Genomic DNA, 14,969 nt, shown 5'->3' with positions numbered 1-14,969 from the left:
TACAAATCCCAAACGCTATTTGAGCCGAATGTTTATGCAGAACCGGTTAGGGGGCTTTGAATATACCCGCGGCAGGTATGCCTGTCGTGAGAGCCCACTAAAATAGGGAGTTATTTATGCAGCGCAAACCCTTTCAAGTTGTTGCCGGATCAATCTATAGTTTCTCAACCTCCTCACCTACCTGTGTGCGAATCGTGTTTGTGTAGCAGCCGACGGTCTGGCGACCTTAAGTTCCTCATGGAACTAGGGGCGCGGGGGATGGCCTAGAAGGTTCAATGTGGTCATGTAAAATCGTGCCCGATGTAGTCAGTCTTGTACCTTAATGGTGCTTGTTAGCGGATTCATATCCGGCAAAGGACCATCAACATCGATAGCACCATGGCGGAACGATACAAGGTGGCAACATGGTGACGTACCTACAAACATAAATAAAATTTCCATATACTTTGTTTTTGTAAATTCGATGGACAAATTTCAAAATCGTACTGCGCCGGAAGTTGATATATGAAATCAATTAAAAAAAAGTGTATAATCAGCTGTCCCGTAAATAACCTTGCATCGTTCCGCCATGGATAACACTGCCAAATCCTTCGCTACAACAACGGCATTAAACATTAATTCACCAGCAAGTATTGAAGTAAGGCAAGCTTCCCAAGGCAGCCGGTTCAATGTACCGGGGCGGCTCGAGATTTTTCCCGACCATTTCAGTATAATCTAATCCTATTAAATACTGATACAACAACGTAATGCAAGTGACATAAAATTTTTAATCTCCTGATTTGAAAGCACTCACCTTGCGCCACCGACTTGAACGTGCTTCTTCGATTTCAACGTTTGCCATAGTAACAGTATCTATTTTTTTATCTGCTTCAATGCGAAATTATTGACGATGATATTTTTCTAGCCTAATGCCAAAAAATTCTAAACTACTAGAAATTAAGTTGCAGCTGGTTAATAAAGAACTTGCAAAAATTTTAATCAAAATGCTCGCACAGGGTGTGTCAAAAAAAATATGTTCAACTCAAGCTTGCGTATTGGCGAACACCCATCCCTGATGATTGATAGTCAACTTCGTGGTGCCAAGCGTACGTATTCCAAGATTATGTTGGCACTTGACTCTACGTTTACATGAAATGTTACTGCTCATCTCAGTGTTCAGCGTCCGAAGTTGGAGAGGTAAACTCTTATCCCCTTAGTCAAAAATATTACAAAAGGTTTAAGTGTTAAATTTTGTCAGTTTTATAATTTAAAATTAATAGCATATCTCCACTTATTATGGTTATAACGTTAGCGTTATGGAATGGCGCCACAAATCACACACACAAGATTGCGCATTACGCATGTAAACAAAAGATCAGCTGTTTTTTATGGGCAATTTTTACATTTTCCTTTAGCTCTTGTTTTTTCTTTCTTTCATTCGCACAAGCATTCAACGTACGTATGAATTGCCCATAAAAAACAGATGATCTTTTGTTACATGCGCAATCTTGTGGGTATGATTTGTGTTTCAGGTCTCTCTGTGACTATCGCCCGTTGTGATGAGCAAATCACCCACGAATTAAAGAGGCAACTCACCTGATGACTCCATGTACAATCAGCCGAATTAGATAACAGAGGAATTTAACCATGCCGTTGTCGGAAATTGTGAGCGGATTGTCAACAAATCCATATTTTGGCGCCGGCTTTGGACTATTTGGTATTGGAGCTGGAGCAGCTATTTTACGCAAAGGTCTACAAGGTGCCCTAATTTTATTCAGACGGCATATGATGATCACACTGGAAGTGCCTTGTCGTGATAAATCATATCAATGGCTATTGCAATGGATAACAATGCGCGGAGCTAAGGAGACGCAACATCTCAGTGTAGAAACATCATTCATACAAAAGGAAACTGGACAAATACGTACTAAATATGATTTTATACCAAGTATTGGTAAACATATAATGCGCTACAAAGGCATTTGGATACAAGTGGAACGTACACGTGAACAGCAAACATTAGACTTACATATGGGTGTCCCATGGGAGAGTGTTACGCTAACAGCGTTTGGGCGTGATAAGAAATTGTACTACAATATATTGGAAGAGGCGCGCCTATTAGCGCTGGAAGCTACTGAAGGCAAAACGTTAATGTATACGGCAATGGGTGCTGAATGGAGACAATTTGGGCATCCCCGTCGTAGGCGTCCGTTGGCATCGGTTGTGTTGGAGAAAGGTGTTGCAGAACGTATTGTCGACGATTGTAAAGAATTTACTGGTAATTCTCAGTGGTATATAGATCGTGGTATACCATATAGACGGGGCTATTTACTATATGGGCCACCAGGCTGTGGTAAATCCAGTTTTATTACAGCCCTAGCAGGTGAACTCGAATATGGTATATGTTTGTTAAATTTGTCAGAACGAGGCTTGACCGATGATCGGCTTAATCATCTTTTGAATGTTGCACCCGAACAATCGATTATATTATTAGAAGATGTTGATGCTGCTTTTACATCACGCGAAGATGTTAAACAGCAAACAGCTGCATACGAAGGACTCAATCGTATCACATTTAGTGGCTTATTAAATTGTCTTGATGGTGTTGCATCGACCGAGGCGCGTATTGTATTTATGACAACAAATTATTTAGAACGTTTAGATCCAGCATTAATACGACCCGGACGGGTAGATGTCAAAGAATATATAGGCTATTGTAATGCGCATCAATTGGCGGAAATGTTTCTACGTTTCTATGGTAAACAAGAACAATTGCCACAAAAAGCCGCAGAAGAATTTGCCAAACGGGTATTAGCTGCTGGACGTAATGCTAGTCCGGCACAAGTGCAAGGTTATTTTATGCGTCATAAAAATGCCACTACACAAGAGGTGCTCGCAAATACCGCAATGATATGGGAAGGTAGCTTGTCATCTTTAACAACCAACAACGAATCAATTGCAGTTGCGCATACGAGCGCTGCGTAGGATTAGCACGACAGCCGAGTCTAAGCTTCGGAACAATTCTGAACATACAGCTGGCCAAGAAAAATCCATCTTGCGTGCCACAAAACCGTCTGGGCTAGTTTTGCCTGTATAACAACGACAACTACAACACTATTAAGTAACTTTAGTGAGACAGGAAAACGTATCGAACTTACTTTTTGGTGATTGATGATAAAATTATCTGAAAAATGCTGGCACGGTCTCTTTAGCAAATTTCGAGACAAAACACTGTTCCACATTGAACAGATATTTATCTATACCTACTGTTGTTGAATTGTATAAATAATAATATAAAATTTTAAAATTAGTATTCATATTTATATAAATAAAAGTAGTATTTATAATCGTTTTTGTTTACGCTTAAAACGCAATACACAATAATATGCATTTATTTTATCTTAACGATAAAATTTGGTTATTACTTAAAACTGATGTATGTATGTATGTATTTACAAGAAAAGTCTTAATTTAGTGATATAGGCAAAATGTATGTTTGGATCGTCCTATTTTCTCTCTTTACGCATATATTTTATTTTACATCACTATTTGAGATTAAAAATCTGTCATGTTTTTAACTGCGGCAATGCCTTTATGCAGTCCATATCAGTTCCTTCAACATTTACAGGGCTATCAGTGCATTCTTGTACTTTTGTATGTATATCCGAGCGGCACATGGGACAAAATTTAAGTTGTTCCGTGCATGTTATACAAAATCCTCTGATAATTTCGCAATGAAAAAGAGAAAAGATTAGGATCGTATCTGGGCAAATTGACTAAGACATTGATTTGAGCCGCTCCTTTTCGTTTGCGACGTGTTTCGGTTAAAACTTTCGCTTCATTATATACTTTCTGAAAATCTACTAAAACATATCGCAGACACTGGTTTGAGCTGCGCCCTTTTGTTTTTGATTTGTTTCGGTCAAAACTTTAATTTCATTATAAACTTTTTAAAAATCTTATACATATTGCCGATGTTTTTAAAAAACCATGTATCGAAAAATTGCAAAAATGACCCAAATGTCTCAAAAATGACAAACGTATATTTGTATATAAAAATAAATTTCTCGCTAATACTCAAAAACTCCTTGACTGGTTCTAATCATTTTTTTTTTTTTGTTTCCTTAGTTATGTTTCAAGGCTGGTTTTGAAAAGTAGCCGGCCCACGCCCCAGGCGATATAAAATTTCATCTTGCCAAAAATCGGAGCCAACAAACTCAAACTTATGATATTTGAAAGAAAAGGCTCCTAACTCCAATGCTATTGATGTATATTGGAACGATTTCCGTCATCCCTTGTCAAATTTGTTTTCGAGACAAACCGGTTTCGGCGTTGTGCCATCAGCAATGTCGATTTTCGTTCTGATCTGTTGTTGTCTATTGGTTTTAAACGGCGCTAACTTTCGCATTCTCGCCCGTACACGGTACAATTTCTACCGACTTTGACTGCTCGGGCGGAGGCCGCAAATTTAGCGAGAGAACGTGACCTTATAAGACATCTCGATCCCGGCGACCCCCAAATAAAGGATATAAACCAACGCATCAGATTGCTTGTGGATGAACACAAGCGGGCGAAATGGGAGGAGCACCTAAGGGGTTGTAACCTCTCTGCCGGGGTAGGTTAACTTTGGTCTACCGTAAAGTCCCTATCGAATCCGACTAAGCACAATTACAAAATTTCCGTCGCCTTTGGCGATTAAGTGCTGTCGGATGCGAAAAAAGCGCGAGCGCTTTCTGCCGACAATATATATGCATTCTACGGTCGACAAAGATAGACGGAAGGCCCACAGACACGCACATAAACATAAATTCAGCGCGTCTCCAATTACCATCACCGCCAAAAAGGTTGAGGATGCCATCGGTCAGGCTAAACCATCCAAAGCAGTGGGCCCAGACGGCATAGCAATGCCTATGCTTAAAAGCCTAGGGAAAGAGGGGTTCAAATATTTAGCACATGTCTTCAACCTGTCTCTTTCCACCTTTGTCATTCCCGAAAAATGGAAAATGGCCAAGGTGGTCTCGCTACTAAAGCCTGGGAAAGCAGCTAACGTAGGAGTGTCATATCGCCCGATATCTCTCCTATCGCCAGTAGCCAAGACGCTTGAAGCCATTTTGCTCCCCTACTTCAAAGCAAATTTTCAGCTAGCCTGTTAGCAGCATGTGCGGAAAACTCCATAGCACCACCACCGCGCTAAATGCCATTAGCACCCAGATAAATTGCGGTTTAAATCAAAACCCCCACCATAGTACAGTACTCGTTGCGCTAGACCATCAAAAGCTTTTGATACGGTCAACCATGGCACGTTACTGTAAGACCTGGAGGGTCTACCCTTCCCCCATGTCTTAAAAGGTGGACCGCAAATCTGGGTTGGCGGCAGGCATCGGTGAAATTTAGAAACGAAACATCAAAACCACCAAGAGTTAAACAAGGGGTGCCACAGGGTGGTATCCTATCCCCACTTTTGTTTAATTACTACATATCAAACCTACCTTCGCCACCAGAAGGAGTTACTATCGTTTCCTACGCCGAGCAGGCGGATAGCCTGGCTAGAGAGGCAGCAACGATACTATCTATTAATCCTGAGCCGTTCCTGCCAGTAGGTCCACAGGAAATTAGGGGGCATCTATTAGTAGAAGAAAGGGAAAAGAGGGAAGAACTCTGGCGTAATATGCCAGGACTGAGACAATCTAAGCTACTGTTAGGGGGTTACTGCACAACTCTATACAGGGCATTTATAGGCCTCTCGAAATATAACCTAAGAATCCTAACAGCTATTCTTACAGGACACTGTAGACTGAACAGCACATGCAAACGCTGGGTATAATATCGAACAACACATGCCGATTTTGTGATCGACCAGCGGAGACGGCGGACCATATCCTCCTGGAGTGTGATGCAATCTCAAGACGTAGGGCTAAGTTTATGGGCTCACCATGGCCAGAACATTCTCACATCAAATCCCTCAAGCCAGGTGAACTGCTAGGGTTCTTCAGAGATGTCGGCTTGGATGAGGTGTTGTGAAGCAGATGAGGGCACAATAGACCAATGGTCGCAGTGCGATCCTCAATTAATTATCTATCTATCTTCCTACGCCGATGACTGCACAATAATGGCCACAGGCCCAGGCTCCCAGATCGATGAGCCTTGCAACAGAATAAACGGCTACCTCCCTGATCTCTCCAGTTTTTTCGCCTCGCGAAACCTGGCATTATCACCGACAAAATCATCCGTGACCTTATTTAGAACATGGACGTCCCAAATGTCGACCATTTTGAACATCCAAGTCGATGGCACTACGCTACCGACTGTCCTACACCCCAAAATCTTGGGTGTGACGTTTGATCAAGATCTACATTTTGGTGAGCATGCAGCCGCAATTGTATTGAAAATCCAGAGCCGTAATAAAATCCTCAAATCTCTTGCTGGCAGTACTTGGCGAAAAGACAGAGAAACGCTCATTACCACATACAAAGTAATTGACCAGCCGATTGCATGCTACGCGTCCCCTATATGGTCACCAAGCCTAAAAACTACTCACTGGAAGAAGCTATAGTTCCTGTTGAATAGCCAGAAACCTGGGCATCCCAACAGACATCTGATTGATGAGCCACCACCGCCAAGGGGCTTAAGGAGTCATCTCCGCAAGCATTATCAGGAAATATGGCACCTGAGGTCTCAGCCGTATGAAGCCAAAAAACACAAGCAGGTCCTCAGCGAACTCCACAAACAGGCGTCGGACCTTTATGCCAGGAATTGCCCGGTGAATCCAGTACTCAAAGAACAGTACCTAAAACTAGCGGAAGATGAACGCATACTCCGCAGGGAAATCTTATCGCTACAACAACAACATGGAAGTGGGGTTCGCCTTTTAAAGGTATTGGAACCAAATTTCGGGCAGGAATAAGTCTGCCGACTACGCTAGGATACAGCTCCAAAAAAAAAATGTCATAACAAAAAGTGCTGAAGAAAAAAGTCTAAAATTAGTATATTTTTGAGCTGTTGTGAAATTTGAATGCTTTCAGTCAGACAGGCGTATTGCAATTGATCAATTAAAAATTTTGCATAAACATCGACTAGCTTTCCATTGAAACGAACGAAAAGTTTTTAGCAATCGAAAGGTATCGGATATTAAATTTTAGAAATTTACCTGTGCCCACATGGTTCCAAACTCATAGTTGCTTTTATATCGAAGCACAGTGTACAGGAATCGTCACGCACACTTACTTTACGCAACATCTCCAAATAAATATGGCGTGGCAAAATAATCTAAACAAAAATTTTTATAAAATAGAAAACATGAAAATTAATATAAATAAGAACAGTTGTTTTAAATAGCTTACTTTATCACTTGAATCAAGTATTCCACTTTCATTGAAATTGTGAAATGGTCGTTGTGGTGGATAGCGAAAGGGTTCTAGTCCAAAATTAAATCTACATTGTTGAAATGACATAAAACTTGCTGCAGCAAAGAAACCCTCCCTAAAATAAAAATATATATAGGTGTAACATTTATTTTAAGCTTAAAAATTATGTTCTATACTACACACCTGACGCTATTAAATATATGCTTATAGGGATCAGTCGTTTCGCCGTCGAGTGAGAAAATTACTTCATGTCTTTCAATGTCCAATAAACAACCAAGTATTGAGCCACATTTCCAAGTTGGCATACTATGTGGTACAGATTTGGCATTGTGCCATATTAAACGTCTACAACCATCAAATCCAATGGAGTATTTATCATCACCAATGCCATAACCATCATCACTTAGAAAACTTGACTCTTTTGTGGCCCAACCAATTTGCATTACACCCGGTGTAATCAATAGAACTTCATAATACCAGCAGCCATCTGTTATCTATAATTGGAAAAATTGGTTTAATATACAGGATGTGCAATGAAATATATGAAACATTTTTTACCTGGAATGTGCAACGCACACTTTCGAATGTGTAGGCATCACAGCGCGCCTCAAGACCGTCTGGTGATATTTTTAAATACTCACTAACATCCTTTGTATTAAGCATCGCGTTAATGTGTGACACATTAGTAGTCTCATAAGAATATTTTCGCCCACTTACTGGAACTGTGGTAAATTAGAATTTATTTGTTGTATCATTATCATTACATAATTTGTTTGTATAAAAATTTAAAAGAAACCGTATTACATCGAATATCGGACAAAGCACGCTTAATCTGAATACAAGTGCTTGCCCGTAAAAAATTTTGCATAAAAAATATTGCATTCTTTAATAAAGTTTTTAATATCCGCTTGTTTATTCATATGGGCTTGCCCAACGAATAATTTTTATTTTATTTTTGTATACTAGGATTTACCATAGTCAAAGATCAGGCTGTTAAGAGAACAGTACCGCAAAGAAGGGTTTTAATACCGAAAAACCAAGTGACAATATCTGTTAATACAACAAAAACACAAGCTTTCATCCTGTCAGTTTCCCAGGATAGCATATCCAAATATTTAACTTCAGAAGATTCAAACTATTGATGGGAAGCATTTCGGAACGCCTCTAGAGTGTTATTCACATTCAAGGGGCTGTGTAGCGCAACCCTTCAGGATGCCAGCGCAATATACAGCTTCTCCAAACCCAATTGTCAACCTCACCTATCCGCGGCGAATCCTGTTTCACTATCAGCCGAGGCTCTGGCGACCTCAAGCTCCTCATGGAACTTGGGGGAGGGGAGGGAGGGATGGCCTGAAGGTTTAATGTGGCCATATAAATCGTTCCCGAGATGGTCGGGCAGGCACCTTAATGGTGCTGTGCTACCGGATCTGTATCCGGCAAAGGATGATCACATCGATAACACTCCCCAAAGCCTTAGGGGAGCAACCTTATCGCTACAACAACAACATCAACACATCTTCACATTAGATAATTTTCAAAGTATTCATAATACAAGCAGAGATATGTGCTATCAGTAAATTTGAAGAAGATAATATTCAAAGTTGCTACTCAAATAAAAAAAAAATATCATTAATACAGTCAGACTAAGCGGAACAGAATATCTGCCTGCAGTTCTGCCCTCCTTGTTTGGGTACAAAGAATTGATGGTAATAAGCAGGCAAATAGTTTTACAAGAAAAGTACTCTTCCTTGCTATAGGTCCGCATAATATCAGGGTGTGCAACAATGACAGCTCTTCTTGGGTGGATGGAATATAAAGCGATGTAAGGCGGGCATTGGACAATCAAAGAATAAGTTGATACTGTAATTATTCTTATAGTTCGAAGAAGGTCCTCTCCATTTTGAAGAATCTAGGCCTTTATGAAGTGCTACGTGGGAAAAAGTTTAACAGACCTAAGGACATAGGTCAACTCTCAAACTCAAATTATGTACATAAAATCATACTTACAGTAGTTGTCTAAACACCAACAGGCACAAAACCCAATTTGCCGTAGCAGAAAGTTGGTTGATAAGACGTGTTGTTCTAGCGTTAATAGAGGACTCTGTTTCATTTCTTGTAATGATTTCTGTTTGGAAAAAAATTTACTTCTAAGTACAAATAATAAATAAAAATGTATTATTTATACAAGTATGTTACTTACCTGAATTGTTACTTTATTCTCACTAGTCTGTGCAAATTTTTCCAGAGCAATCAATGCAAGCAACTTTATATTCGGTTCAACATCATCATTTAAATTATTAATCAGGTACTTTAACATGGAATTGTTAAGTAATGCAATACTGCTAGGCCCGGCTAACTTTTCTGCTAAACAACCAAGTATGACACATAAATTGCGTTCATTGCGTAAATAATTTTTTAAACCATATTTTGGAGCAACCATTTCACCAACTTTCAATACAGACTCTTTTGTGGGCAGTGGACTATCGTCAAGTAATAATGCAATAACACTCGGACCCATTGGATGTTCAACAGGCACCACACGCATTAATGAGCGTACAAGTTCAATCCAACCAGCTGGTTTCTCTGTTATCATATGCAGCATTAATATCGAGCTGGGCGGTTCCGGCTCACTGAAATGTGGCAAAACAAAGCACATATGCCCATTAATTAGTAAATCGTTCTACTTATAAAATTAATATATTTTACATACTTGTCAATTATTGTACTAATCACATCTAAAGTTTCACGTACTAGTTTGTCAACAGTATCCGAAAGTGTTTTCGATGTGGCACTTGCTTGCAGGTCGTCTCCGCTGCGACGCTGGGAGTTTCTGTGGGATGAGCCTCTCCATTGTCGTTGTATATGGCCTCCGACACCAGTCTCATTTTCCTCATCACTTTCATTTTTATCTTTACACAAACAGGAGCCCATTATTAACACGATATCTGGCTGTTACAGTCTCATCCATTGAAACGTTAGAAAAAATATAAGAACGTACGGCAATGCACCTTCGATGTTTTTATTGATTGATTACATAAATTTGCAGTGCATGCAGGGGTACACAAAGCACATGGGAATTATCCCTTTAACAATGCTGGGCTAAAATTTAACTTTCTATGGTTGCTCGTGGAATTTTATCCTGTCTCAAAAATTAAAAAAAAGATGCAACAAAAAAATGTATGTTCCACAACATGTGGGACTAAAAAAAGTTGTCCCATATTACGTTCCCTAACTTGATAGAATTTATGAATGTGACATTCTGCCTAAAGCCGCGGTACAATGATATTTGCATATAGATTCTTTTAACACAAGCTTGCGCATTCCAATAACAACACCACATTCAACCAAGATGTTGCGTTTGTAAATATGAAGGAACTTCAGACTTGGCGGTAATTCTATAATCCAAAAATCTCGACAACAATAATTCGAAGCCGGAAAAAAAAATTTTATTTCTGCCCGGAGATATTTGCAGTTGAAGTTGGCGATTTTCATGTGGTTGTTGTCCCCACACAAAAAATTGTGAACATAAGTGTTTTGCGCGGATATAGTTTTGGTCTCCAAACCGGTGTTGGACACACACAAATCAAATAAAAAAAAAAGCTTATAATCAGCTGTCCCATGCTGCCTGCTGTATCGTTCTGCCATGCACAATACCTTTAAAAGAGGGAACGTTCAAATAAGCCGAGCTTCTGTGAAAGACAGGTCCATCCATGGACTATTGAGAGAAATAGAAAACCCCAGTTAGGCAAGGTGCACACGAGGCTACGCGTCATAGACGCTGCAGGCGAAATATGTACGCTTTGATGCTGAACACATGTATTTGAATGGAGAGCTGCATACGAGGCGTCAGCTGAATGAAAGCAACAAAGCATGAAATTTTCGTGTAGCTAAGCGTACAGCAATGGTGTCCGCTGAGCGTACGTACGCTTGAAAAAAAGGAAGAACAATATGTTTGTTTACATTTTTTGTATGCAAATTTGTGTAATTAGTTAAAATATGTTACTTTAGTTAATAAAAGTGCGTGAAAGGTATATTATCAAAGCGAAAAAGAGTATTAAACACCACAACAGCTTAGTTAGACATTGTTGAAGCGTTTAAAATACTAAAAAGTGTTGGAAACTATAAATCACCCTTTTCTCTAGTTCGCGGTGGTTTAAAATTGCCTTTCATAATTTACAAAGGCACGGGGATGCAAACAACGTCTAATACCTATTTCCTTTGGTTTCGGGGACGGATATAGCTGAAGAAACTTTATTTTTTATTTTTTTCAATACTTGTTTGCTTTTTGTAGCGACGCTCGAAAGTAGCTTCGTGTGCAGATCTTGAGGCGTAGAGAAATTGCAGCTATATGAAATATCTTGTACGCGTCTATGACGCGTAGCCTCGTGTGCACCTTGCCTTATTTACTTTCTCGGATGGTCTCATGTACATTTTGCAAAACAAAGTTTGTGGAATGTAAAGCGAGGCAAAAAGTTAAGACATTCTTAACTCATGGCACTCTCAAAGCGTCAATGCGAGGCAACGCATCAAAAGTTCCATGTAAACTCGGCATTGCTTATCTCAACTTTTGTTTTCAATTCCTAAAAATTTAATAGTGTACCAACGAAACTGCATAGGCACGCGTAGACCCGTACGTTCGTAAGCGTTTCTTAACGTTTTAGCCCGAAAAACCCGATCAGCTTCATAATACGCGCGTTTGACAGTCCGAAACTGCGCGCGGTTGTATTTGGTAAATTTTTTAATAATATGTAATGAAATACATGCAAACAACTTATATAAGCATATTTAGATAGATAGATAGATGTTGTGAAGTTAAGCACTGCGACCTATTGGTCTATTGTGCCCTCGTTCTCCTTACAACACTTCATCCAAGCCGAGTTCTCTGAGAAAATCCAGAATGGTTCTCGGCTTCAGAGAGTGTATGTGACTATTTTCTAATTTGGATGATCCTAGGATCCTAAGTCTTCGTCTCGCGACTGCATCACATTCCTACAGGATGTGTTCTGCAGACTCATCTTCGACATCACAGAATCGACAGAGGCTACTAGCCGATATGCACAATTTATGCATATGGCTCTTTAGCCTACAGTGACCAGCGGCCACCGTGGTGTGATGGTAGCGTGCCCGCCTACCACACCGTATGACCTGGGTTCGCACCCCGGGCAAAGCAATATCAAAATTTTAGAAATAATGTTTTTCAATTAGAAGAAAATTTTTCTAAGCCTCGGCAGTGTTTAGCAAGCGCTCCGGGTGTATTTCTGCCATGAAAAGCTCTCGGTGAAAATTCATCTGCCTTGCAGATGCCGTTCGGAGTCGGCATAAAACATGTAGGTCCCGTCCGGCCAATTTGTAGGGAAAATCAAGAGGAGCACGACGCAAATTGGAAGAGAAGCTCGGCCTTAGATATCTTCGGAGGTTATCGCGCCTTGCATTTATTTTTTTTATTTTTATTAGTGCCTTTGCCTGCCGAAGTCCTGGGCCAGTGCTGTTCTCTGAGGCACACCTCCTTTTGTCTAAAGTCCTCCCTTATTGTATGTGACCCTATTGGCACCATATGCTCGGATCCTATTGGCTTTATGGCCGCTGCAAACCTGGCAAGCTCGTCCGCTCGCTCGCTACCATCTACTCCTCTGTGTCCAGGTACCCATGCTAGACGGATGGTGTTATTGACTCATAGACTGTTTAGCCCCTCTACGCACTCGAGGACTGTTGAGGATTTAATCTCAACTGAAGATAATGCCATGAGTGCAGCTTGACTGTTGCTGAGTATAGCGATTTTCTCGTTGGTATATCCCCGCTGTAAATTTATCTCTGCACACCGGCTTATGGCGAAAACTTCGGCTTGGAAGATGCTCGGATATTCTCCGAGTGGTAGGGATATTTTGGCTCGGGGGCCGAAGATCCCCGCTCCTATGCCCTCCGGTGTCTTCGAGCCATCGGTGTACCATATTGTCACGGATATTAGCATCACTAAATTATCCCATCACTAAGGCGATGCTAAGGCCATGCCAAGCAGTATTTACGTTAATAATTAAATCAAGTATACACATATATAAGGCAGCCCAGAGAGATGTCACACACAGATGCATTTACTTATATGCCTATGTGCGCGCGAGAGACTGTAAACTACAAACATTCACATCAATAATTCAATCTTTATGTATCTACATAAACGAATAAATAATTGCGTCTACACATATGTACGTATACGAGCAGCGGAGCGGCAATGCACAAACACATGCATATATCTTATCTGAGTTGTCACAAGAGAGAGCAATAATTTGTGCACGTAGTTGTGGCTGGCGATTTTGTAGCCAAAACAACTAGTAAGTTCTGGAAATCGAAGAGCCTAGAAGTATGCAGCGTAAACTATAAAAGCGCGGCAAGCGAGTAAGAAGTAATTCAGTTTGATTTGAGTTGTCAAGCAGTTGCGATTAAGACGATATCTAGCGAGCAATAGCAGTATTATTTTGAATAGTAGAGTTTCATTGAGCTATCAATCAGTGTGGTTATTAAGCAAGCTATTCGTTGCACAGTTTGAGTGTATTGTGAAGTACTTTAATAAACGCCATTTTGCATTATTACAAATTGGAGTTATTTATTCAACAGTTTAGTGATTCGAACTTAGCAGAGGATTGCAAATAAGAGGATTTGCAAGCAAATTCGTTACAATTGGTGTCAGAAGAGGAATTGTTGAATAAATTCCAGAGGACAACAAGGACATGGCAAAGTTCAGTGAATTGAAGATCCAGCAACTAAAGAAGGAGTTGGAGAGCCGTGGACTGAATACAAGCGGCGGTAAACTTGAACTTCAGGCACGGCTACGAGAGGCAATGGAAGCAGAAGGAATTGATGTGGAAGAGCATGTCTTTCATCTTGATGGCGAGGAGACAACAAAAATTGAAGAGAAAAACGAAACATCGCAAACGGTTACCAGCACAGACTTGAACGTGATATTGGCTGCAATATCTGCACAAACGTCGACAGTAACATCGAAAATTGAAGTACAAGAAACACGTATTTCAAAAATGTCGACACAAATTTCTTCACAACTAGAATCGCAGGAGACACTTTTAACATCCAAGATGGAAGCACAAGAGGCACGTATAACAGAAATGTCATCACAAATATCCACAAGTATGTCATCACAGCTGGAAGAACAAAAGACATATATGGCAACCCAACTGAAAGAACAAGAGACACGCATAACAGTACAACTAGAAGCACAAGAGGCGCGTATATCATCAAAACTCGAAGCGCGCATGGACGAAAAAATAATGCAGTTTGAAGAAAAATTCGAGGCAGAGGTGGATGCGTTGAGAGGTCGTATACAGGAATTGCAACTTAATCGGCCGGCTACTTCAGCGAGTAATACAAAAGTAAAAACTCCATCTTTTGACGGTTCTGTTCCTTTCCAGGTCTTCAAGCTTCAGTTTGAAAAGACCGCAGCAGTGAACAACTGGAATGCGGAAGATAAAGTTGCTGCATTGTTCGTGGCATTGAAGGGGCCAGAAGCGGAAATCCTACAGACGATTCCCGAAGGTGAGCGGAACAATTATGAAGCATTGATGGCTGCTGTAGAACGACGTTATGGAAGCGAGCATAGAAAACAGATATTCCAAATTG

At 40.4% G+C, this 14,969-nt stretch overlaps 3 protein-coding genes across 3 annotated transcripts in view; 1 reads left to right on the top strand and 2 right to left on the bottom strand.

Annotated features, from left to right (window-relative positions):
* Ror (Tyrosine-protein kinase transmembrane receptor Ror) overlaps positions 1-979 on the bottom strand; it is a 156,061-nt gene extending 155,082 nt beyond the window's left edge. Inside the window, exon 1 of the mRNA XM_067764785.1 lies at positions 794-979. Within this exon, the coding sequence (XP_067620886.1) occupies positions 794-841 (48 nt within the window). The 5' untranslated portion in view covers positions 842-979. The remainder of the gene's footprint in view (positions 1-793) is intronic.
* A 553-nt stretch (positions 980-1,532) lies between these two features.
* On the top strand, positions 1,533-3,331 carry Bcs1 (Bcs1 chaperone). The gene has a single exon (XM_067764781.1). The coding sequence runs from the start codon at positions 1,627-1,629 to the stop codon at positions 2,962-2,964; it is 1,338 nt and encodes a 445-aa protein (XP_067620882.1). The 5' UTR covers positions 1,533-1,626; the 3' UTR covers positions 2,965-3,331.
* LOC137239457 (RING finger and SPRY domain-containing protein 1-like) lies at positions 3,274-10,553 on the bottom strand. Its single transcript, XM_067764780.1, has 8 exons — positions 10,054-10,553; positions 9,544-9,973; positions 9,351-9,468; positions 7,902-8,065; positions 7,527-7,837; positions 7,320-7,458; positions 7,127-7,245; positions 3,274-3,699 (listed from the first exon to the last, which is right to left on the bottom strand). Exons 1-8 carry the CDS (start codon positions 10,272-10,274, stop codon positions 3,546-3,548), a joined length of 1,656 nt encoding a protein of 551 aa, XP_067620881.1. The 5' UTR covers positions 10,275-10,553; the 3' UTR covers positions 3,274-3,545.
* Between the last annotated feature and the right edge of the window lie 4,416 nt (positions 10,554-14,969).

Source organism: Eurosta solidaginis, chromosome 2, assembly GCF_040869045.1.
Source record: "Eurosta solidaginis isolate ZX-2024a chromosome 2, ASM4086904v1, whole genome shotgun sequence".
NCBI lineage: Eukaryota > Metazoa > Arthropoda > Insecta > Diptera > Tephritidae > Eurosta > Eurosta solidaginis.
Note: the sequence above shows the minus strand (reverse complement) of the source record. Positions and strands in the feature narration are given on the sequence as shown.

What these genes read in the sequence shown, in the direction of transcription:
- Bcs1 (XM_067764781.1), top strand. Translation starts at nt 1,627, where the DNA reads ATGCCGTTGTCGGAAATTGTGAGCGGATTGTCAACAAATCCATATTTT.
- LOC137239457 (XM_067764780.1), bottom strand. Translation starts at nt 10,274, where the DNA reads ATGGGCTCCTGTTTGTGTAAAGATAAAAATGAAAGTGATGAGGAAAAT. An exon ending in ATTAGTACAATAATTGACAA is followed by an intron (nt 9,974 to 10,053) that starts GTATGTAAAATA and finishes GCCACATTTCAG; the next exon opens with TGAGCCGGAACCGCCCAGCT. An exon ending in CATATATTTAATAGCGTCAG is followed by an intron (nt 7,459 to 7,526) that starts GTGTGTAGTATA and finishes TTTTTATTTTAG; the next exon opens with GGAGGGTTTCTTTGCTGCAG.